The following is a 24146-nucleotide window of genomic DNA, read 5'->3' as shown; positions in this document are numbered from 1 at the left end:
GCTCTGGTCTGTTCCCCATATAACTTACCACAACTCATATATGTTGTTATTTACTGTCAGCCTCTCCCACTGAGAATGTAAGCTCAGAAAATCAGGGACCACACCTGCCTTGCTGCCCCCACCATATCCCCGGGACCTAGCAGAATACCTAGCCTTGCCCCCCCAACCATATCCCCAGGACCTAGCAGAATACCTAGCCTTGCCCCCCCAACCATATCCCCGGGACCTAGCAGAATACCTAGCCTTGCGGCCCCCACCATATCCCCGGGACCTAGCAGAATACCTAGCCTTGCTGCCCCCACCATATCCCCGGGACCTAGCAGAATACCTAGCCTTGCTCCCCCCACCATATCCCCGGGACCTAGCAGAATACCCAGCCTTGCTCCCCCCACCATATCCCCGGGACCTAGCAGAATACCTAGCCTTGCTCCCCGCAACCATATCACTGGGACCTAGCAGAATACCTAGCCTTGCTCCCCCAGCCATATCCCCGGGACCTAGCAGAATACCTAGCCTTGCTCCCCCCAACCATATCCCCGGGACCTAGCAGAATACCAAGCCTTGCTCCCCCCACCATATCCCCGGGACCTAGCAGAATACCTAGCCTTGCTCCCTCAACCATATCCCCGGGACCTAGCAGAATACCTAGCCTTGCTCCCCCAACCATATCCCCGGGACCTAGCAGAATACCTAGCGTTGCTCCCCCCACCATATCCCCGGGACCTAGCAGAATACCTAGCGTTGCTCCCCCCAACATATCCCCGGGACCTAGCAGAATACCTAGCCTTGCTCCCCCCACCATATCCCCGGGACCTAGCAGAATACCTAGCCTTGCTCCCCCAGCCATATCCCCGGGACCTAGCAGAATACCTAGCCTTGCTCCCCCAGCCATATCCCCGGGACCTAGCAGAATACCTAGCCTTGCTCCCTCAACCATATCCCCGGGACCTAGCAGAATACCTAGCCTTGCTCCCCCCACCATATCCCCGGGACCTAGCAGAATATCTAGCCTTCCTTCCCCCACCATATCCCTGGGACCTAGCAGAATACCCAGCCTTGCTGCCCCCACCATATCCCCGGGACCGAGCAGAATACCTAGCCTTGCTTCCCCCACCATATCCCCGGGACCTAGCAGAATACCTAGCCTTGCTCCCCCAACCATATCCCCGGGACCTAGCAGAATACCTAGCCTTGCTCCCCCAGCCATATCCCCGGGACCTAGCAGAATACCTAGCCTTGCTTCCCCCACCATATCCCCGGGACCTAGCAGAATACCTAGCCTTGCTCCCCCCGCCATATCCCCGGGACCTAGCAGAATACCTAGCCTTGCTCCCCCCACCATATCCCCGGGACCTAGCAGAATACCTAGCCTTGCTCCCCCCACCATATCCCCGGGACCTAGCAGAATACCTAGCCTTCCTTCCCCCACCATATCCCTGGGACCTAGCAGAATACCCAGCCTTGCTGCCCCCACCATATCCCCGGGACCTAGCAGAATACCTAGCCTTGCTGCCCCCACCATATCCCCGGGACCTAGCAGAATACCTAGCGTTGCTCCCCCCAACCATATCCCCGGGACCTAGCAGAATACCTAGCCTTGCTCCCCCCAACCATATCCCCGGGACCTAAGAGAATACCTAGCTTTGCTCCCCCCACCATATCCCCGGGACCTGGCAGAATACCTAGCATTGCTCCCCCCACCATATCCCCGGGACCTAGCAGAATACCTAGCGTTGCTCCCCCCACCATATCCCCGGGACCTAGCAGAATACCTAGCATTGCTCCCCCCACCATATCCCCGGGACCTAGCAGAATACCTAGCCTTGCTCCCCCCGCCATATCCCCGGGACCTAGCAGAATACCTAGCCTTGCTCCCCCAGCCATATCCCCGGGACCTAGCAGAATACCTAGCCTTGCTCCCCCAGCCATATCCCCGGGACCTAGCAGAATACCTAGCCTTGCTCCCCCCACCATATCCCCGGGACCTAGCAGAATACCTAGCCTTGCCCCCGCAGCCATATCCCCGGGACCTAGCAGAATACCTAGCCTTGCTCCCCCCAACATATCCCCGGGACCTAGCAGAATACCTAGCCTTGCTCCCCCCGCCATATCCCCGGGACCTAGCAGAATACCTAGCCTTGCTCCCCCAGCCATATCCCCGGGACCTAGCAGAATACCTAGCCTTGCTCCCCCAGCCATATCCCCGGGACCTAGCAGAATACCTAGCCTTGCTCCCCCCACCATATCCCCGGGACCTAGCAGAATACCTAGCCTTGCCCCCGCAGCCATATCCCCGGGACCTAGCAGAATACCTAGCCTTGCTCCCCCCACCATATCCCCGGGACCTAGCAGAATACCTAGCCTTGCTCCCCCAGCCATATCCCCGGGACCTAGCAGAATACCTAGCCTTGCTCCCCCAGCCATATCCCCGGGACCTAGCAGAATACCTAGCCTTGCTCCCCCCACCATATCCCCGGGACCTAGCAGAATACCTAGCCTTGCTCCCCCAGCCATATCCCCGGGACCTAGCAGAATAGCTAGCCTTGCTCCCCCCACCATATCCCCGGGACCTAGCAGAATACCTAGCCTTGCTCCCCCAGCCATATCCCCGGGACCTAGCAGAATACCTAGTACACAGCAGGCGCTCAGCAAATACTTGCCACACGAATGAGGTTACTTGTTCACAAAATGCTTTTTGAGCCCTCGAATAAAGACACCACGGGGCTCTTCAGGTATGATGATTAAAAAAAAAAAAAATTTTTTTTTTTTTTTTGTGATGATTACCTACTATTTATTGAATTCATACCAGATAATTCCTCCCCAGAGTAGGGAAAAGACAATGTAGAACAGCAGTGAACCCCAGATGACAAAGTGGTTTATCCAAGTCCAATAGTGTGTATCCAATGCAAGCTAAAAGAAAGAAAGAAAGAAAAAAGTGATTAATGAACGGTATGGTATTACCTGGGCAAGTCAGCATGAGCCATGACAACTAGGCAGGAAAGCCAGAAAATGGAAAAAACAAACAAAAACAAAGCCAAACACATACAACCACAAAACCCACCTTAATTTTCGCCAAAAAGCCTACATAAACCTTTTCAGGAAAAGCAAAGCAGAACAAAACAAAATCTTATATTCCAACAGCAAAAATGAGCGTTGCAACGTCAGCGGCTTTGTAAGGACAACGTTCGTAGTAAACTCACTCTCTGGACTCAGTGACTACAGTTTTAGGTGTTTGTTTACATTACTACCTAGGAAAATTACTTTGGGAACTTTTTGCATCACTTTTTAAGACTCAATTGACAGCTTTTAGGACTTTGGAAATGAAAGCTCACACAGAATTTGAGACTCTCAAAAGAGCTGAATTCTCCAAATACATTAATTTACCTCAATTGGATTATAATTTGATTATTTTGAGGATGGGCTGCTTGCCATTTAAAAGAATCTAATCTGAATCTTTTTATAAAGAACAGACTCATCCTTAATTTATCTTCTGTACAACCTGGGAGCTCACATACCAGACCACTCGGGTTGACTGTGACACCGCACTTTACGCGTTTAAGTAGCAGGAAGAAAAATCAGAGGGAAGCACCAGGAGGTCGCCCCGGCTGTGTCCAGTGGTGGCTGCGTACAGACTGGCTGAGCCCAGAGACCACGGGGCCCACACGCGGCAGGACTGGCTGAGCCCAGAGACCACGGGGCCCACGCGCGGCAGGACTGACTGAGCCCAGAGACCACGGGGCCCACGCGTGGCAGGGCTGGCTGAGCCCAGAGACCACGGGGCCCACACGTGGCAGGGCTGGCTGAGCCCAGAGACCACGGGGCCCACGCGCGGCAGGACTGGCTGAGCCCAGAGACCACGGGGCCCACACGCGGCAGGACTGGCTGAGCCCAGAGACCACGGGATCCATGCACGGCAGGACTGGCTGAGCCCAGAGACCACGGGGCCCACACATGGCAGGACTGGCTGAGCCCAGAGACCACGGGATCCATGCACGGCAGGACTGGCTGAGCCCAGAGACCACGGGGCCCACACGCAGCAGGACTGGCTGAGCCCAGAGACCACAGGGCCTACGTGGCCAGGACTGGCTGAGCCCAGAGACCACGGGGCCCACGTGCGGCAGGACTGGCTGAGCCTAGAGACCACGGGGCCCACACATGGCAGGACTGGCTGAGCCCAGAGACCACGGGATCCACGCACGGCAGGACTGGCTGAGCCCAGAGACCACGGGGCCCATGCGCAGCAGGACTGGCTGAGCCCAGAGACCACAGGGCCTACGTGGCCAGGACTGGCTGAGCCCAGAGACCACGGGGCCTACGTGGCCAGGGCTGGCTGAGCCCAGAGACCACGGGTCCCACATGTGGCAGGACTGGCTGAGCCCAGAGACCACGGAGCCCACGTGCGGCAGGACTGGCTGAGCCCACAGACCACGGGGCCTACGTGGCCAGGGCTGGCTGAGCTCAGAGACCACGGGGCCTACGTGGCCAGGGGTCAACTGTAGCCAGAAGAGGAATCACGGATGACATGAAATAGCTTACCTTCAGGGTGACTGTGAAGACCATCACAGTGAACACCAGCGTCCCAAAGGTCCAGTTTCCAAATATCTATTTGGGGAAAAATTGTCCAAGTAAACTCTTGTTAACATATATTTTCTCTCTCTCCCACCCAAAACGAGAGTTTTAGAGACACTGCTTTTGTGTGTCAACATTTCAAACCCCAAAGACCAAATTCGTTTAGTTATTACCAAGTAAAAAAAAGATGGCCATAAATGTCTCGGAGCACAGCAGGAACCCCGTGTTTCCACCTTCAATACCTCTCAGGGCCAGTTAAGTGACTGAGTGATTTATTCCCAGCCCCCTGCCTACACTGAACTTCCTGATCCTTGAAATGGATCCTACTTACTGCTCCCACGCTGCAACAGATATTAGGACTAACACCTCAAGCTGAGAACAACCACAACCCCCAACCAACAACTGGTATTTAAATATGTACAATGCAAACTCTGGTACATCCTAACCTCTTTTTTCCATCTCATGTTTTATACAGAAGAGACATTTACCTAGTCACCTAGCTATATCTTCTCTTGTATATTCCAAGAACAGAAAAACTCAATAGTTTGTGTTTATTCTCTTTTGAACTCGACTCAAATACCTGCCTGCTGTTCAAGGGACCCAACAGCTAGAATATTTCGATGAGAAAACAAACGTGCTAACTGCGGGTGATACAAGGATAGGAAGATATAATAAGGATATTGTAAGGATGGGATTTTCCTCTGGAAATCATAGGAAAGGGAAGAAAAGGTGAAGACAGACAAGACAGAGCTGGACAAAGGCCCCGAGCAACCAGTGTGACGGCCAGAACCACAGACACTCCAGCAAGTCAACTGAAGACACAGACCTACAGGAGGCGGACGACCCAGCCAGGAGAAAGGGAGAAACATCAAGCAGGTGTCAGGTGAAGTGCCTCTGCTCCCATCTTAGGGGCTCTGGCAGGACACAACAGGGGAAACAGCAATTTGGCAGAGGCACGTATGTGACTCAAAACCCATGAAAACAACAAGACATTTCTCAACTATACACAAAAAACACACACAAGATAAAATATCTACAAGTAAGACTTCTTTTAGGAAAAACCAGTCTATTGAAAATTTTATTCTACAAAAATTACTTTCTTTGAGAAGACTTCCACACTGTGTAAGAACTGACCCATTTCCAGTTTATTGGATTCTGTAGAGAGCTGTGCCTTTCTGAGAATGTTCCTATTACTTCTTTAAAATAAAATCAAAGCTTTATTTCACAAAGAATTAAAAAGGTGGAATAAAATGACTTCCTTTTATGGTTAGCTTTCGACCAAAGAAATATACCTGTACATAACTCAATTTAGGTGACAGTGCAGTCTACAAGTCTTTTGACACAAGAACTTACTTGTAGAATTCTACTTAAGACTTTTTGTGGCAAACACGAACTTCTAAAGGACCTCAACCATCACGGCCTTTTCACTTTATTCTTCACCTCTTCGTGACCAAAACTGGGTTTCTTCCTTTTGGCTTGGAAATACCAGGCCAAAAAAATCAATGGAGACTTATATACACCAGTGACTCTTAATCAGAGGCAACTTTTGTCCCTAGGGAACATCTTTCTCAAAGAGTTTTCCAGAGAAACATTTCTATCAAGTGACATCAGCCCCCAACCCCACAACTAAGCTATCTCTAATTTCTTCAGGACCCAGTAAATTGACAATTTCATTAACTTTATCGTTTCATTCAGATTATTACTGAATATCTTAGTATAAACGTCTCTGGAACCAGTCCTCACTACTCCACCAGGTATAAGTTTATTTTCTTTTCCTCACACCTCTCAGTCTTGGAGATGAGTATTCTTGTAGGAAGATTTTCTACTCATAAAAATCCTCAAACCCAAAACAATTTAATTTTCTTGTGTAAAAAATTCCACAGCAAAACATTACTCAGGTTCATGGTCAAGAACATCATGGTCATAAAAAAACTTCCACTAGAGTCCCTTCACATATACTGACTTGGTTTCCACTGAGCCCACTGGTATACTTTGTTCTTTACCACACCGTTGACTGCTCATGTTTCTGCTATTCTCGATGTTTACTGGCTTCTCTTATAACGCGTTCTAAGCTTTTAAGTATTCATCTAAGGACACTCTGCTGTTCAACACTAATACAGTAATTATTGTTTAGCACTGTTATCTGTGGCATCAAAATGAGAAACCGCTACTGTTATTATGGTTTATAACGCCTATGCAGAAAATGCTCAGTAAGTGAATTTTTCTTTTTACAAAGTTATCTATGATTCTATTTTACCTCTCCCCCCAAGAACTATGACTGACCTATAAACATGCCTGTAGAATGATTTAGGTCTTTTCAAAAAAAGCAGTCCTCACTTACTGACAATCAACAGAACCAGGCTACACCACCGATGAGATGCCTTCTAGTTCTCAAGGGAGTGCTCTCAGAAAGACACAAGCGCTTCCATTTTCCAGATTGCCCTGCTGCCCAAGAACCAAGAGCATCATCACTCATCCGAGACTGCCCCTTGATTTACTTGAGTTATTGTAGATTTACCTCAATTACTGCAGAACCAGCCCAGAATATAATTTTTAGTTTCGTAAGCGATCTAATAGCAATTTCCCCAACAGGCCTCGCATATCTGCTTATGCTGCTTTTTATTTAAGGTACAGGGAAGTTCAAGCATATCAAATCAATAAGAAAAAAATCACTGACTCAACTGGCAATTCTGACACAGAAATTCAGAGATAAAACACCAAGTACAAATGATCAAAATGTACACACACTTCTCAAACGCAGCTTTAGTTCTAAAGTGAGTAGAAGGCAGTGGCAACTAACAGTATTTCTACTAACAAAGCACACAGATATCACAGTTGAAAATATTTTCAAGAAATATTTTATTTGTAATGCACTCCAAAAACATAGAGAAAGGACAAACCCACAAGTGTCTTACCATATACGTGTTGGTAGTCATTATCTGAGGGTGGGAAGAGAAGCAAGTAGCAAAAAGAAAAAAAAAGCAAGATACAAATAAAACAAACCCCTAGAAATTATGTAAACAACTAGAGCTGAATGTTATTAGAAAGCTATAAATCTATTCATTGCAAAGACAACAGATAAGTACATGTGAAAAAATATTAAAATGTGTTAAGTATTAAAAAGCAATGCTTGAATGATCTGATTGAATCACTACATAAGAAGCTAATGGTGAAATCTAAGTTACAAAAATTTCAGAAGGGTGTTTCCTCACAACCAGGAGGAGTCTACCACAGCACAGCGTCTACTGACATGGAGCACTAATACAATGTGTTCTTTAAAGCAATTGGATAAACAGATACACAAAACGAATCTCCTCACGAGATCAAAACCCAACAAGAATCTTCAGGCTGTACTGAATTAGTGTATTGAAAAAATGATCATTTAGGATTAGAAGGGTTTATTCCTAAGTAGCTTAGTCAACAAGATCAAGTAAACACTAACCTGTCCGTTGCTGGTCACGGTTGTATTTTCAAACATGAAGTAAGCACCAAAGAAAAATACCAGAGCGTCAAATACTCCTAAGAATGTCCAATAAATGAACACTCGCCAGCGGAGTAGAGCGTTCTTGGCAATATCTCTATATGAAGAAAAATGAAGGAAATTGCATTCTCATCATACTGAAGTACCATCTCGGTTCATTTCATTGCATTTGCACAATAACCACAACCATCTGCACAGAGCGTTATAGCTATTCTTCTTTCTAGGTGAAGGCCTGTAAATCACTGGTGTTTTTCCCCAGGTAAGCAGAACCTACATGTGGAGCTAGCTTGGAGCAAAAGCACTAAAACTCTCACAGATGACCCTGCGATGTAACTAGTCACGGGAAGTTCTCAGGAAGGCAAGAGCATCACCATTTACTCACGCCATGAAATAATGAGGGAAGGGGCAGCATGGAACTCAGTGTTCCTCCCTACTGGAGAATTCCACCTTCAACCTTCTACCTACACACAGTACATCCACTTTCCTGCCCTGTCCACATGTCCACCTATTGTTCAGGTCAGCATATAATCCCTTCTCCACAAAGCCTTCTGTGTTAATTCCAAGCCATGTTATTCTCCTGGTTTTTATTATTAGTTTATACTATTCAGTCTATGTCCAAATCACACACTTCCAAGGTCCTCTGTCCGTTCTACACAATTTGACACTACATTCAGTGCCACACCTGGTTACAGAAAGGGCTGGAGACAGCTCATTATACGAAGCTGGTATAGCGGAAACAGAGCATCATAACCATAAAAAAGGAAGCAAATATACTATGATGGCATAGAATAGTTTTGATAATGTCCCTGTAAATGATAAAATATAAGTGACCAATAAACATTAAGTATGGCAGAAAAACCAAAATGTTTTTCAGACTTGGCATTTTAATACACATAAATGGTCTTCATTAATTTTTCTCTGAACATTTTCTCTCTCAAATTAGCCCGTAAGATCAGATATAGCAAAGAGGTGCTACAGCTCATATTTCTGCTTCTGAAAGTAATCAGCGTAGAACCAGGGCTTCGAACCCTTTCAGGCTTGAACCCAGGAAGCTTGTTAAAGTGTAGATTCTGATTCAGTATATCTGGGGTGGAAATGAAAACTCTCAGCAGGGAACTTGTTAGGAATGCAAATTCTCAGCAGGGGTTTGAAGCCCTGCACAGAACACACTGCACATGTTTGGCATTTAGTAACTAAAATTAGACTGAAGACCTCAAGTTTGCTACACAATTCATGGTATGACATCTCCTCAGGCTGGACTATACCTGTGAGCTCAATAAGAAATAATCTGTAGGATTCCCTCTGGATAAATGTCTAAAAGAGTATATACACTTTTATTTGCTTACACTTATTCCTGTATTAAGTACTAATAACAAACTCACAAGTTTGTATTTTGTTGTTGTTTTAAATGGTTGCCTTCACTGATTATTTTGGGCTTCGACATTTTGTTAGCGGGTTGCTAACAAAGCCTCTGATAAGTGAAACAAGTGTTGTTTGACTAACAGTGAATACGCAGGAGAAAAACCTGGCAATCTGCTCCTGTCAAGATTAAAGCCTAGAAAACCCTAGGGGGCAGTTCTACTCCATCATATGGGTTTGCTATGAGTGGAAATTGACTTGACAGCATTTAACAACAATAACAAAGGTGGATACACAAACCTATGTGTGTGAAAAACTTTCACGGAGCTATACACACACATGGGTACAAGCAAAGGTGAGACAATCTGAGTAAGTTCAGTGGATAGAATCAATGTCAATACCCTGGTTGTGATACTGTACTGTTGTTTTGTAAGATGTTCTATCAGATGTTATCACTGTGGGGCTGGATAAAGGGCACACGGGATTTCCTGCATTACTTTTTCCAACTACACGTGATCTAAAATTATCTGAAAAGAAAAAGTCTTAAAAAAAAAAAAAAAACCTAAAAAGAGTAACACACTGCATATGCCAGATAAACTGGAGTTCAGTTCTGAAATAGCAGAAAAACATTTTTTCTTTATTATTAAAAAAGAACTTTTTAGCAAAAAAAAAAGCATACCATTAACTTTTCTTTTTTTCCTCACTGAATAGATTATACCTGGTTTTCACAGGATAATCTAGGCTATGAATTTACAGAGGTCACAATGGGGAAGGAAACAGGTTCTTCCATAACTATCAAAACCAACACTAAAATACAAATGTAACGTAAATCTACCCACATCTGAAGTACATTCATTTAAACTACATGGCTTTCTGCTTAAAGAATTTCCTGTAGAAGCAACTGTATCAGCTGATACATTGATTTATAAATAATTTCAACTATACATTTATTTAATGAAACCCTGGTGGTGTAGTGGTTAAGTGCTACAGCTGCTAACCAAAAAAAAAAGGTTGGCAGTTTGAATCCACCAGGCACTCCTTGGAAACCATATGGGGCAGTCCTACCCTGTCCTATAGGGTCATGAATTGCTACCCAGTTACTCTCTGATGTAAAGGAAATGTTCTCAGCCACAATACCTGTACAGTGACGGGTCTCTCTTGAGCATGTCTATGCTGACATGTTGCTCCATCAGACTGTACAAGAGAATTGGAAGGGACGTAAAGCTGATATTGTACAGTGTAAGATACGCAGTATCATATAAAGTCTGTAAGAAGAACAAAATATTAAACTAAAAACAATGCTCCACTGCATTTTTATAAACATTTTGGATATTTCGTTCAAAAAGATTTTTTTTCTTTTAATTTGTAAAGAACCACAGACATGAATAATCACCTTTCTCCTGATACAGAATGACCAGGGCTTTTCCAAAGTGCATTATGTCAACTAGTCAGGATTAAAATTACAACTGACAGAAGGCTCAACTCTGAGCCACCCATTCTGCCACTGCAAACTGAGATATGTAATTCTGATTACTGTCTTCAAACTCCGGTTTTCCCCGATCCTGGTCCCTTCAGATAAATGCAGCTGCCACAGTCCAACTGTGCAGGAGAGGATAAGTAAATAAATGACAGAAAGGAGATATCTGCTTCTATAGCAGTTGCCGAAGCAGCATCTCCACTATCTTCTCCAGGTCAACACTGCCTCCACTTAGCACATTTTAATATACCAAATTCCAGTGAGGACCCAAAGGGCCAATTAAGAGGTCTTAGATTTAAGGTCAGAATCAACTCAATGGCAATGTTTTTTTTTTTTTTTTTTGGTTATACTGACTCTGGAGCCCTGGTGGTACAGTTGTTATGAGCTCAGCTGCTAACCAAAAAGGTCGGCAGTTGAAATCCACCAGCTCCTCCTTGGAAACCCTATGGGGCAGCTCTACTCTGTTCTATAGGGTTGCAATGAGTTGGAATAGATGTGATGACAACAGGTTTGAATTTTTTTTTTTGTTTTATACTAACCCTCGAGGAGCCCTGATGGTGCACTGGTTAAAGCACCCGGTTGCTAACCAAATGGTCAGTGGTTCCAACCCACCAGCTGCTCTGTGGGAGGAAGATGTGGCAATCTTCTGTAGGGATTTATAGCCTTGGAAATCCTATGGGGCAGTTCAACTCCATCCTGCAGAGTCCCTATGATTGGAACCGCCTTAATGGTAGTGGGTTTGGTTTGGGTTATACTGACCCTCAGCAAGATGGACTGACACAGTAGCTGCAACAAGGGCTCAAAGAAAGCAACGACTGCGAGGATGGCGCGGGACCAGGTGGCGTTCTGTTCTGTCGTACACAGGGTTTCTATGAGCTGGAACTGACTCCATGGCACTTAACAAGAATGTCATGCTGCCTTCTGTCCATTGGGTTCAGAAAGTCTAGCATGGTATCACTCTGAGCCCTGGAGAGGAGGGAAGTCTCTCTTGGCCGCATCAATGACTGGACTGCATCTAAGAAATGTATCAGCATTTGAAAGTCTGAGTTGGCAGGCTCTGGAGCACTGCGCAGTGCCTCAACATCATGGCCTCCTTTCCTTTACCCCAAGTCTGCTAAATGGGGCAAAACACATATACTCCAGAGAGGCAGGAAGATGGAGAGACATTGCTGCCTTCTTTGCCATCTTTCCATGGAGAGTCTGACTGCATATTTCTGGCAGTTTTCTCTTCTCTACTGTAACAACCAACATGGCAGATGGAAAGTAAGGGCTCAGGCAAGCTTCTAACTTGAAATACTAGAACTGACCTGTTGTGAAAATCCACAGAAGAACTGGTATAAAAACTGAGGGAAAATGAAGCAGACATTCTGAAAGACAAGTCATAAGGTTGTTAATTCAAAGACATCTTATAAGAGGTATCCATTACTTAGAATTCATAAGACAATGTCAGTTTAACGCCACTTTATTTTGGGAATTTGATCGAGCGGTGTCCTATGATCTACAGAAGGCAGATAATATGCTTTAAAATGTTTTCTTTTTTCAATACACCTAAAATGTATACATGAATATATTCTGGCACTCTGGGAAAAGACATCATAAAGAGAAAATCTGTCTAGTTAAAGGGAAACAAGAAGGCAATGTGTCAGTATAAACAGGAAAAAAATTAAATTGCATAATTGGAAGCAGGACCAGAATGAATAAGAAATTATTTAAAGGAATTATAAAAGAATGCCTCTTCCCCAAACATTTTAGTACTGATATCTTCTTACTGGTTCCACATTAAATTGTTAATGTGATAAAAGTGGTCAGGATTTCCTTTTGTAGTAACGGCTGTACTCCTTCCTTTCTGGCAGTGGCTTCTGTTTTTAGATACATTACCTCTCATGGCATCAGCCACTCTCATAATTGTGTCATTCTACCATGTGTGTTAAACACCACAGAAACAGTGATGGGAGCAAGGGACTCCATCTTACCTTATAAAAGAAGTATTGCACAAGCTCAGCTATCCTAATATAATAAAAATGCCCATGAACAAGCAGCATCTTCTTTAAGTGCTTAAATTTCGGTACTGCATAGTCACTGTTCCTTGCAGCCTGACGACCTTCCTTTCCAATGACACCTGTAAGACGGGGAGAAATGTGCTGAATAAACCTTTCTCATCACCATGCACACAAAGTAAGGCTAGATCAAGCCATTATTATGAGATTTCCCGGTCATGAGTGCACTAAGTTACAGATGGTGTCCTGAATGAACCGTGTCAATTCTATGACATTTCCTTTGACTGTGTCTTCTTCCTGTCTGGTAAAGTGACAACTCTTGATTACCAAGATGTGTGGGCAGCCAAAAAGGAAGAGACAAAGTGGCTTACCTATGCCCACGTGTGCTTCCAGGATCATGCTGACGTCATTCGCACCATCACCAACTGCTAAAGTAATAGGGTGCTCTTTTGAAAATTTAATTAATTTAACAATCTGGAAAAGAAGTAAATGCAGAACTTATCTTTTTTGCTTATTTTTACTAAGGTTATTCATTAGCTAGGCAGAATTTTTTAAAAATATAGTTACTTTAGGAAAAGGAAAAAATCGTTTGTTTATAGCTAATTTACTATATCCAATCTATCCACAGAGGATAAAATCTTTTTCATATTGAAAACAAAACAAAATAAAGCAAAAGTAACTAAGGTATGATTACAATAAATTGAAAAAGACTGGTAGGCAAACTCTGAAGACAGAGACTTGAAATATACGAAGTAGCTTTTAGTTTCTGCTATACTAATATATGGAGCCCTGGTGGCACAGTGGTTAAGCATTCAGCTGCTAACCAAAAGGTCAGCAGTTCAAATCCACCATGCAGCTGCTTCTTGGAAACCCTATGGGGCAGTTCTATTCTGCCCTATAAGGTCCCTATGAGTTGGAAAGAGAGCTTGAGGTATTTGATCTAAGACTGCTCCCTCCCAGCTCAGCTAGGTGGAGACTCCATGCCATACTGCAGCCAAGAACACAGGGCTCCCTCTCCCCCCAGCTCCCAGTTGGAGGGCTTTCTTCCCCAGGGTGGTGGGGTGGGGGGGGTGGGAGCAGAACTTCAGCATTTCTCACCCTGCCACCAGCTACCTGTTTCTGAGTCTAGGTCCTGGGTGGGACTTACTCAAGTGTAGTCGAGAGGTGGGAGCTTCTTTCTTTTGCCTAGCCCCCACTCATGAAACAGAAGCTCTATCTTGGCAGGTGGGGGGAGGGGGTGCTGGGAATATGCATTGAGAATACTGGAGCCCTGATCACCCTTGCCCCAGCTCATGATGTGGTGGTTCCATGCCAGGAAAAGCAAGCCGAGGAGAGCTCAGGCTGCTGCCACTGCACCCCTGTATCCCAGAAGCTTGCCACTGTCTCAGCTCTAGAGCCCTGGCTCAGAGATTTTGCCTGGAGAGAGGAGAAGGCAATAAAAACAGATAGCTCTTAATCTCTTCCCAAAGAACTGACTTCATTTGTAATAGGATATGGTTAAGTTCAAGCCTAATGATACTCTCAAGATTATATTTATAATATATTTGTCAGTAACAGTGGAAGCTGGGGGGAAAAGCAATTGGGATAAGATTTATGGATTTAGTGAAGATACGGTTTAGCCTATAGGCTAGTTAGTTTGTAGGAAAACCAAATCCAAAACCAAAAACCCAAACTCGACTCATAGCAACCCTATAGGACAGAGAAGAACTGCCCCATAGGGCTTCCAAGGAGCAGGTGGTGGACTCAAACTACCAACCTTTTGGTTAGCAGCTGAGCTTTTAACCATTATACTACCAGGGCTCTAGATTGTAGGAAAGAACCTGGGAATAAGACAACCGGGAGAAGCCCTCCTGGGGTTAGAACAAATACCAAACGCTGACCTCAGCAACTATTCATTTACAGAATCCACAATCTGATTGGATTATGCTGTAGAGCAATTCATGTCTCAGGGTATTGTTGAACACAATAGAGGAACTGGCTGGCAACTGGTGGCGTTTCACAGCTTGTTGTGGTCAGGGAAAGCATAAAAGAACAATTACAACACTCTTGTAATCTCAGGGTGAATGTGGTATGCCCAAAACTTTGTCTCCCTGAGATGCAACATCAGAGGCTTAACACCCTGTAAGGGAACTAGACTTCACTAAGATAATCCAGCCAGTCGCTAGACAAATAGACAAAAAAATAACAATAAAAAACCTCAAGGGGAGGGGTAGCAGTACCTCAAATTGCTACAATATATTACCAAAAATGTCCAGTTTACAACAAAAAATGATAAGGTGTGCGAAGAAAAGGTATACAGGAAAGTAAGACCTATATACCAGATTAAAAAAAAAAAGGCCAGCAATAGAAGCTGCCTGTGACAGTGACCAGAGGTCAAATTTAACAGAAAAAGACATCCAAGTAGCCATTATAAATACAGTCACAGAATTAAAGGAAAGCATAACTGAAGAAGGAAGATATAATGACAATGTCACATCAAATAGAGAATACCACTGTTGTTGCTGGGTGTCACCAAGTTGGTTCCAACTCATAGCGAACTGTCCCATAGGGTTTACTAGGCTATAATCTTTACAGGAGGAGACCACCAGGTCTTTCTCCCATGGAACTGCTGGGTGAGTTCAAACTGCCTACTTTTTGCTAGCAGTCAAGTGCTAAACTGTTGTGCCACCAGGGCTTCTTGAGAATACCATTAATGAGGTATTATTATAAGACAGACATTACAAAAAAGAATAAAATGGAAATTCTGGAGTTGTAAAGTAGAATAACTAAAATAAAAAATTGACTAGAGGGGCTCAACATAGATTTGAACTGGCAGAAGAAAGAGCTGATGAACTTCAAGTCAGATCAATAGAGATAATGCAGGCCAAAGAACAGAGAGAAAGAAGGATGGAGAAAAATGAACAGAAACTTAGAGCAACACGGAAAAGTGTTAAGTGCACCAACATACATATAATAGGAGTATATGAAGGAGGAGAGAGAAAGGAAAAATAAACATTTGAAAAAATTATGGCTAAAAACTCCACAAATTTATTGAAAAATAGTAACGTACACATTCAGGAAGCTCAACAAACTTCAAATAGGATAAACACAAAGAGACCCACAAATAGGCAATCGTAGTAAAAATGCTAAAAGTCAAAGACAAGGAGGAAGTCTCGAAGGCAGCAAGAGAAAAACGATTCTTCACGTACAAGGAACCTGAAAAAGATGAACAGCTGTCTTCTCGGCAGAAAGAATGGAGGCCAGAAGGTAGTGAGATAACATATTCAAAGTATTCAAAGGAAAACCGACAACCAAGAATCCTATATCCAGCAAAGTGATCCTTCAAAAATGAAGACAAAACAGTTTCCCAGATAAAGAAAAAACTGAGAGGATCTGTTGCTAGCAGACCCTCCTTACAAGACATCTAACAGCACAAAGGAGGTTGGTGGGAGCACAGCTGCACTGGGCTATGGAAATGACTACAGATGTTAAAGTTGGAGTTACAACGATTGTTGGATTTGTGACATTAATAAATGTAATATGTAAAACAGTAATACCACAAAAAGAGGGGAAACGAATACAGCCACACAGGTGTAATATTTCTGTATATCACCAAATTAAGCTAGTATAAATCTGAAGCTGATTTTGATGAGATGCATGTGATAAGCCCTAGAGAAACCACGAGGAGCCCTGGTGGTGTAACAGTTAAGTGCTCAGCTGCTACCTGAAAGGCTGGTGGTTCAAACCCACTCAGCAGCTCTGTGGAAGAAAGACTTAGTGATCTGCTCCCATAAAGATTATAGCATAGGAAACCCTATGGGGCAGTTTTACTCTGTCACATGGGGTTGTGATGAGTTGAAAATTATCTCAACGGCATCTAACAACAACAAAGAAACCACTAAAATATAACTCAAAAAATACAGTACAAATTTTAAAGAAATTAAAAAGCTGCAAAAGAAAATATTCACCTAATGCAAAAGAAAGCAGTAAAAGAGGAACAAAATGACAGGAGACATAGAAAACATACAGTAAAATAATAGGTATTCTTCATGACATCGTCATCTGCCTAGTTAGTTTAGCAAGTGTGCACACAACGGAAAAAAACTACCTCCTAAAAAAGTACCAACCTACAAGGCACAATGTTTATAGGGTTTGTGAAAGATGTATTTTAGCCTGAATCACTGAGTTAGTCTAAGAAGAAATAGATTTCTTTCTTGAACAATTACATTGATCTATGTACCCAAAATGGTGCTTAACTAAGTTGAAACTGTTCGAAGTTCACTGACATCAGAAACACACCTATATTTACATATGTATTCTACAATGGTTGTAAAGGTATTTAAAAAGACAAGAAAACAAAACAACAACAAAACAGTTCAGGTTTCCTGCAAGAACACAGCAGAATAGGTAGGAGGTACGTTTAGAGTCAGAGAGTAGAGGTCAAATTTTGACTCTGCTGTTTTCTAACTGCATCATTTTAGGGAAATTATTCCAATTTCTAGGTCTTAGATACTCCGTTTGTAAAATTTGGATAACTTCACTCATCTAACAGGGTCATATCTGTAACTGGCACACAGTAGGTGCTCATTAAACTTTAGTTCCCTTCCAATCCACCGTTAGCATAGATTCTTAATAAATGGTTGTATTTTTGAGGGCACAGTTCTATTTCACATGAGAAAGACAGGGACTCTCTCCTGCCTTTACTTCTAGGGAGATTATAAATTTGATTCAGTCAACATTTACTAATCCTTGTGGTTAATCACAACAAGCAAAATGACACCATTTTTTTTTTTTTTAATTTCTACCATTTATGGTTTTTGCTTCTATTTTAAAAAGGTGGGAGCCTTGCTACATTTTGAAAACCTGAGTGACTGGATGAATTAATTGAAGATCTTCGATATTTAAACACACTTCAACCATTAACTAATTAAAATAATAATACAGCATTAACCTGGGCCTTCTGCAACGGTGCCATTCGGCAGCAGAGCACTGCGCTGCAGTTTCGGCAGATTTCAAGGAAGAGTTCTCTGTAGTTGCCAGAACTCCCGTCTTCTCGGGGTTTCATTATTAGAGACAATGCAGCTCCATCAATAATTAAGCCATAATCTTGCAAATCTGTGGAAAGTCTGTGAGATTATATAAATCAGAGGGATTATTCAATAGCTAAATCAATTGAATTTAAAAGATTACATAATTATTTTTGGCTATCCACAGATATTATAACTCCACTGTTAAGGGATAATTAAGGGAATTATACTTCTTGTTTTATCAATACAATCTTTACAGTACTGAATGTAACACCTCTGATTACATTTTTCTCTCGTGTTTTAATAAAACATCCTTATTTCACTTCGGTAAAGCAAAAACACACTTCTGTTTGTGGATTCGTATGGAAGTTCCAGCAGTCCTGAAACAATACAAGAAGAGCGTTCATCTTGGATTTTGAAGAGGTCAGTCTACAGTCTTAACTTCCAGGCCACAGCTGCTAACCTCAGTTTTCACCTTCACCAGCTACTATTCCTTGATATTCTGTTTGGATTACCTAAATCGGTGAGAACATGGTCATAATATTTCTCCTTTTTGCTAGGTTTCAAAATTACAAGGAACACTGCTAATCCCCAAAAGGCACTCTGCAGGTCAGGTGAAGAAAAATATCTTTGTGCTACTTATGAATAACTTAAAATTTACGTATGATTAGAGAGCTGTTAATTCCTTTGCCTACATTGATGAAAACTTAAAACAATTCTAATAAAATATAATCTTAAGATAATGCATCTAGCATAAGCAAGGATGACACTGATAACATGTATCAGAGCATAAAGCTGAATGTCTTGGGGGAAGAAGACACCCTTGGGCACACACTGTTTTAACAGACAACCAACACGCATTCTTAGTATTTCCCTACCTCACCTGGCAGACACACTGAGAAGCCTAGAATGGAACTCCCTGTCTTAGAAGCAGCTGAGAGCTAACCCATTCCAAAAGACATACGTAACATATAAAAACCAAAAACCAAACCTGCTGCTGTTGAATCGATTCCGACTCATAGTTACCCTATAGGACAGAGTAGAACTGCCCTATAGAGTTTCCAAGGAGCACCTGGTGGATTCGAACTGCTGACCTTTTGGTTAGCAGACACAGCTCTTAACCGCTAGGCCACTAGGGTTTCCATATAACATATATACATACATATATATTCTTTTCCCCAGTGTTAAAAATTAAACAAACAAACAAAAAAAAGCCTGTTGCCCTGGAACTCAGGACAACTCTCTAATTAAATGAGGTGATTAGACAGAGGAAGCTTTGATAAATTTGAACACGGAAATGTAAATGGTTTCAGATATGCTATTTTAAAACAGAGCTTAATTTCAGGGCTTCTCTCCTGGCCAGCGCGTCTCAGCTGCCTGACAAGCTTTGCTGGGGTGGGTAAGGGAAGGTGCTATTGCCTGACAAGCTTTGCTGGGGTGGGTAAGGGAAGGTGCTATCTACCCTGAGAAGGTGTCTCTCGTTAGGCTGCCACTACAGCGCAGAACGGTCTTGCTCAGCTCAAAGAGAACATCGTGTAAACTCTGCTCTTCAATTTTCTTGGTGGTTAACTCGAGTAGTTGTGTGTTTCTCCTAAAAAGTTTGCAGGCATAGCAGGTGGCCGCTGCAGTCTCCATTTTGTCCCCCGTTAGAACCCACACTTTGATTCCAGCTTTTTGTAGCGCTTCAATGGTATCAGCGGCTTTTTCCTGGAGCCTAAGGAAAGTTAGAGAAAACACAACAAACGATACTGACAAAGGTCCCCCAAAATTAAAAAGTACCATGCTGCTGACTCATGAATACTATAAAGTACTTGAACCTTTTTTTAAAGTTATGCATTAATTTTTACAATGAAACACTTCATAATATCAAATAGTTAAATACGGTTAAAATGTTTAAGAAGTAAGGAAGGTTGCCTTGTATAAGCTACATTTCCTAGGTATCATAGTTTTATGTCTAGCTGGGACTCACTTTAGGCAATTATAAGAAGGATTACCACAACCACTAACAAAAAAATTCTCAACCAGCTTGAAAAGGAGATCTGGAAATGATGTGATACGTATACTCGTTATCTTTTGGTATAAACTGTTCTAATTTTGCCACTTATCAAATTGGAGCCCAGGTACTTCTAAATAATATAAAAAATTAATAACGACACTAACGACCCCACTAGTAAAACCAAAGCCAGCTGCCACTGAGAGAATTCCGACCACGGCGACCTCAGATTCCATCTCCACAATGACCTCATCACCCTCATTTCACACACGGAAAAGCCAAAGCCTAGACAGGTTAAAAAACTTGCCCAAGGAAGAACAGCTGCCTTGACACTGGTCAAGATTGTGTTGTCATTCTTGGAAGGTTTGGAGTCAAAACCATATTCACCTCATTTTGGTGACCTGTCATGTTTTCTGGATTGTAAAATCTTAACTTTTCATGGGTGTATGAAATGATATAATATGTTCCCCACAGATACTAAATTGAAGGAACAGATTTAAAGTCTAATTGGAATGATTTGGGTTAGAATCTGAAAAAATTTCTGGTCCTAAGATCACACAATCATAGCATTCTAGAAATATAAGAAACTGTATCTAATTTTCTAATAACATCCTTCCTTCCCGCCAGTCTATTTTCATCATTTCCTTTAAGGATCAGTCCTAATTTTTCCCCAGGGAAACACCATCCTCTCTCTACACTCTCTTATCCTGAACATTTATCTTCTCTCTGACAAACAGGGACCCTGAAAGGATGAAAGGATTAAAAGCCCAGTGTCTGGTACACAGCAAACCATTCAGTGATCAGACCTATCGTATCACTATCAAAACCAAACCAAACCTGCTGCCATCGAGTTGACTCCAACTCCAGCAACCCTACAGCTTCACTACATAAAAATGGTCCTATGCACAAAACACGCTTCTTTTGTTTATATCTTGTTTTCTTAATCCGGACCAGATGCAGAGAATGTGACTTAAAAACAAACAAAACCAACCAAACACTTCCTACTTTCCCTAATACTCTACTCAGACTGAAAGCTCAGTAAATGCTCATGACTAAACACACCGGAATAATCTAAGTTTAAAGGTATGTAAGTTTTTTTTTTTTAAGTTTTGGACTATCTTATGGACTGAACTGTGTCCCCCCAAAGTACCCACTAAAAACCCAAACCCCCCAAAGTATGTGTTGTAAATCCTAACCCCTATAAAAAACAACTTAACTGGTTGCCATCGAGTTGATTCCAACTCATAACGACCCTATAGCTGTGGTTATAATCCCATTTGGGAATGGGTTTTCTTTGTTATGTTAAGAGGCCATATCAGATTATATCATATCAGATTATATCATATGCAGATTAAGCTCAGAGAAGCAAGCAGAGGGGAAGATAGGTGCCACGCCACATGAAGACCACCAAGGAGGCAAGGAACAGAAGCTGAAAAGACAGGGACCTTCCCCCACAGAGCCCGCAGAGAAAGACTTCTCCTAGAGCCAGTGCCCAGAATTTGGACTTCTAGCCTCCAAAAAAAAAAAAGCTGAGAAAATAAACTTGTGTTTGTTAAAGCCAGCCACTTGTGGCAATTTGTTACAGCAGCACTAGATAACTAAGACACACTACAATGAATCTTAAAAGCTTTCAAACTTCACAGTTTGGTGAGAACAAATTTATGGTTATCACCACTTCCAGGAAACAAACCCTCACTAAATTTTCTGAAGTTTTTGTTTTGTTCTTTTAAATTAGGGTATTTTTTCCCCCTTCTCCATTGCATCAAAATAAATTGTAATTGATTTCTACACTGTCCCTCAAAACAACACTGTGGAACAAATGACCATTTCTTGGTGGAGAAAACTCAGCTGCTGAGTCAATTCCAACTCATGGTGAACTCATGTGTGTCAGATTAGAACGGTGTTCCACAGGGTCTTCAATGGCTGATTTTTCGGAAGGAGATTGCCAGGCCTTTCTTCCAAAGCATGTCTGGGTGAACTCAAACCTTCAACGTTTTGCTGAAGCAGCTGAGCGCGTTAACCATTTCTACTACCTAGGGACTCCTTTCTTAGTGGACTAACTTTAAATAGCTTTCAATCCTTGTTGCAGAACTGTGATAAATTAGAAGCTTTTCCTTTGGAGGTATTTGAAAATCTGTAATTGGTAATTTACCAATAATTATTATTACTAGTTTTTGCAATATTCCACTTCATTATTTTAAATTTCTCAAATAAGTAATGACAGATACATCAAGTGTGTAAATGTCAGCAGTTTGAACCCACCAGCTGCTCTGAGGGAGAAAGATGTGGCGGTCTGCTTCTGTAAAGATTACAGCCTTGGAAACCCTCTGGGGGCAGCTCTACCCTGATCTATAGGGTTGCTATGAGTCCAAATTGTCGAGATGGCAGTGGGGTTTTTTTTTTTTTTTGGTACATTTGGAAAGAACTAGTAACAAATTTAGAAAACGAATGAGTTACTGATTCCATTCTAAAGGATAATTAAAAAAAAAAAAAACCCGTATCTTGACTATTCATAACATTATGTAAAAAAAAATTTCTAGTTTCTTCTAGAAACTATGAATTCAGGCATCTTATTCACTGAATGTAAATCTTTTTCAGAATATAGATAAATAAGTATCTACCTTGTTCCAACAATATCTAGGTTAATTTTAAAATTAAGCATTATCATTTTATTTGCTTTGGTGAAAGTCATCATATCTGCAGTTCGTGACCTCCTCCCCTGTGACATCATTCCACAGCATGCCATAAGAGAACCTTCTCTTCCTAACGAATAAACACATCTAACGCCACACGCAGCTGACAAACGCCACGCGTAGCTCAAGCTCTCTCCGTGTATCACGCAGGCTGTTATAGTTCATCGTTCTTTGTTTTCGAAGACAAGGCATAAGCTGTTACTTACCGATCCTCAACAGCTGTAGCACCAAGCAGAATAAGATCTTTCTCTATTTGCTCATATGCTTCTGCTAATTTTTTTTCTCGATCTTGAAGTGCCACTTTAGCAGCCTGCAGCAGCTTATAAATGCCTTCATATTCTTCTGGAATGAGTCTTTTGTAGGCAACACACAAAGTTCGAAGTCCCTCCTGTGGAATAAATTGTAACATTTAACATGAATTGAGTGTCACTTGCTCAAATAATTATTTTTCAATTGCTTTCTCAATACCCCATCTCTCTGGTGAGAATAACTAATCAAAGAATTATAAACCAGTCAGCCCTCATATGAGTTAGTCATTTACAACTGAATTGCTTACCCAAAACCCACCCAAACCCACTGCCCTCGAGTCGATTCCGACTCATAGTGACCCTACAGGACAGAGTAGAACTGCCCCACAGAGTGTCCAAGGAGCGCCTGGCAGATTCAAACTGCCGACCTCTTGGTTAGCAGCCACAGCACTTAACCACTACGCCACCAGGGTTTCCTGAATTACTTACAGCTACATTAAATATGGATGATCATCACAGATTATAAAATTTTCAAATTACTAAATATGGGAATAAATAATACAAATTTGGGCCATCATAACAAAAGCCAAACTTTGTTCCTTTATTTTAGTAAATAAACAGCTCAATTAAAAAACTTTTAAGGATGATAATTCGCAATTGTATAGCAGATATCAAGTGATCTGGAGCCCTGGTGGTGCAATGGTTAAGAGCTTGGTTGCTAATCAGAAAGTCAGCATTTGAACCCACCAGCTGCTCCTCGGAAACCCTATAGGACAGTTCTACTCTGTCCGATAGGGTCGCTGTGAGTTGAAAGCGACTCGAGGGCACATAATAACAATCGATGATCTTTCTAAAGCTACACGTTTTCCGTGGGGAAATGGTAACATGTTTTGATCTTATTTAGTACTCAGTGAAGGAAAACTGCTAGGTTATTTATCAAAATTACTGGGTACACAGAAGAGTAAAATAAGAATGTAAGAATAACAAAGTTCTTTATGGTGATGCATAATTCTAGATGTCACCACACAATAGAGAGCGCATTACAACAGCCAACAACGTGTAGAAAAGTAACTCACAGAGGCTGAAAAGACCAAAACACAGTAACTCTCCATTCTGTCAACACAAGTTTCATTCCCATCAAGGCGAAACAAACCACCTTTACCTCGACTTTCTGTTACTAAATATTAATGCCAACACAAATGTTTTTAAACTGAGGATGTAAGACATCATTTTCCTTTCTGTTTTGCCTTGTTTCTTTACCCCTAACCGTACTGATAACATGAAGAGAATCATAACCTTCCTGAGTAATCACTGGTCATCCTG

At 42.4% G+C, this 24146-nt stretch overlaps 1 protein-coding gene across 4 annotated transcripts in view; it reads right to left on the bottom strand.

Moving 5' to 3' along the window:
- The window catches only part of ATP11A (ATPase phospholipid transporting 11A), a 103891-nt gene that overhangs the window by 16447 nt on the left and 63298 nt on the right, over positions 1–24146 (bottom strand). For all 4 annotated transcript variants that reach the window (XM_049867609.1, XM_049867606.1, XM_049867607.1 and 1 more), the window contains 10 exons: positions 22782–22963; positions 19352–19603; positions 17814–17988; positions 13255–13357; positions 12860–13005; positions 12194–12253; positions 10547–10674; positions 8012–8147; positions 4537–4602; positions 2807–2910 (listed from right to left, as the gene is read on the bottom strand). In XM_049867609.1, coding sequence (XP_049723566.1) covers positions 2807–2910; positions 4537–4602; positions 8012–8147; positions 10547–10674; positions 12194–12253; positions 12860–13005; positions 13255–13357; positions 17814–17988; positions 19352–19603; positions 22782–22963 — 1352 coding nt within the window. The remainder of the gene's footprint in view (positions 1–2806; positions 2911–4536; positions 4603–8011; positions 8148–10546; positions 10675–12193; positions 12254–12859; positions 13006–13254; positions 13358–17813; positions 17989–19351; positions 19604–22781; positions 22964–24146) is intronic.

Source organism: Elephas maximus, chromosome 23 (assembly GCF_024166365.1).
Source record: "Elephas maximus indicus isolate mEleMax1 chromosome 23, mEleMax1 primary haplotype, whole genome shotgun sequence".
Classification (NCBI taxonomy): Eukaryota; Metazoa; Chordata; class Mammalia; order Proboscidea; family Elephantidae; genus Elephas; species Elephas maximus.
This window is presented reverse-complemented; position numbering and strand designations above follow the sequence as displayed.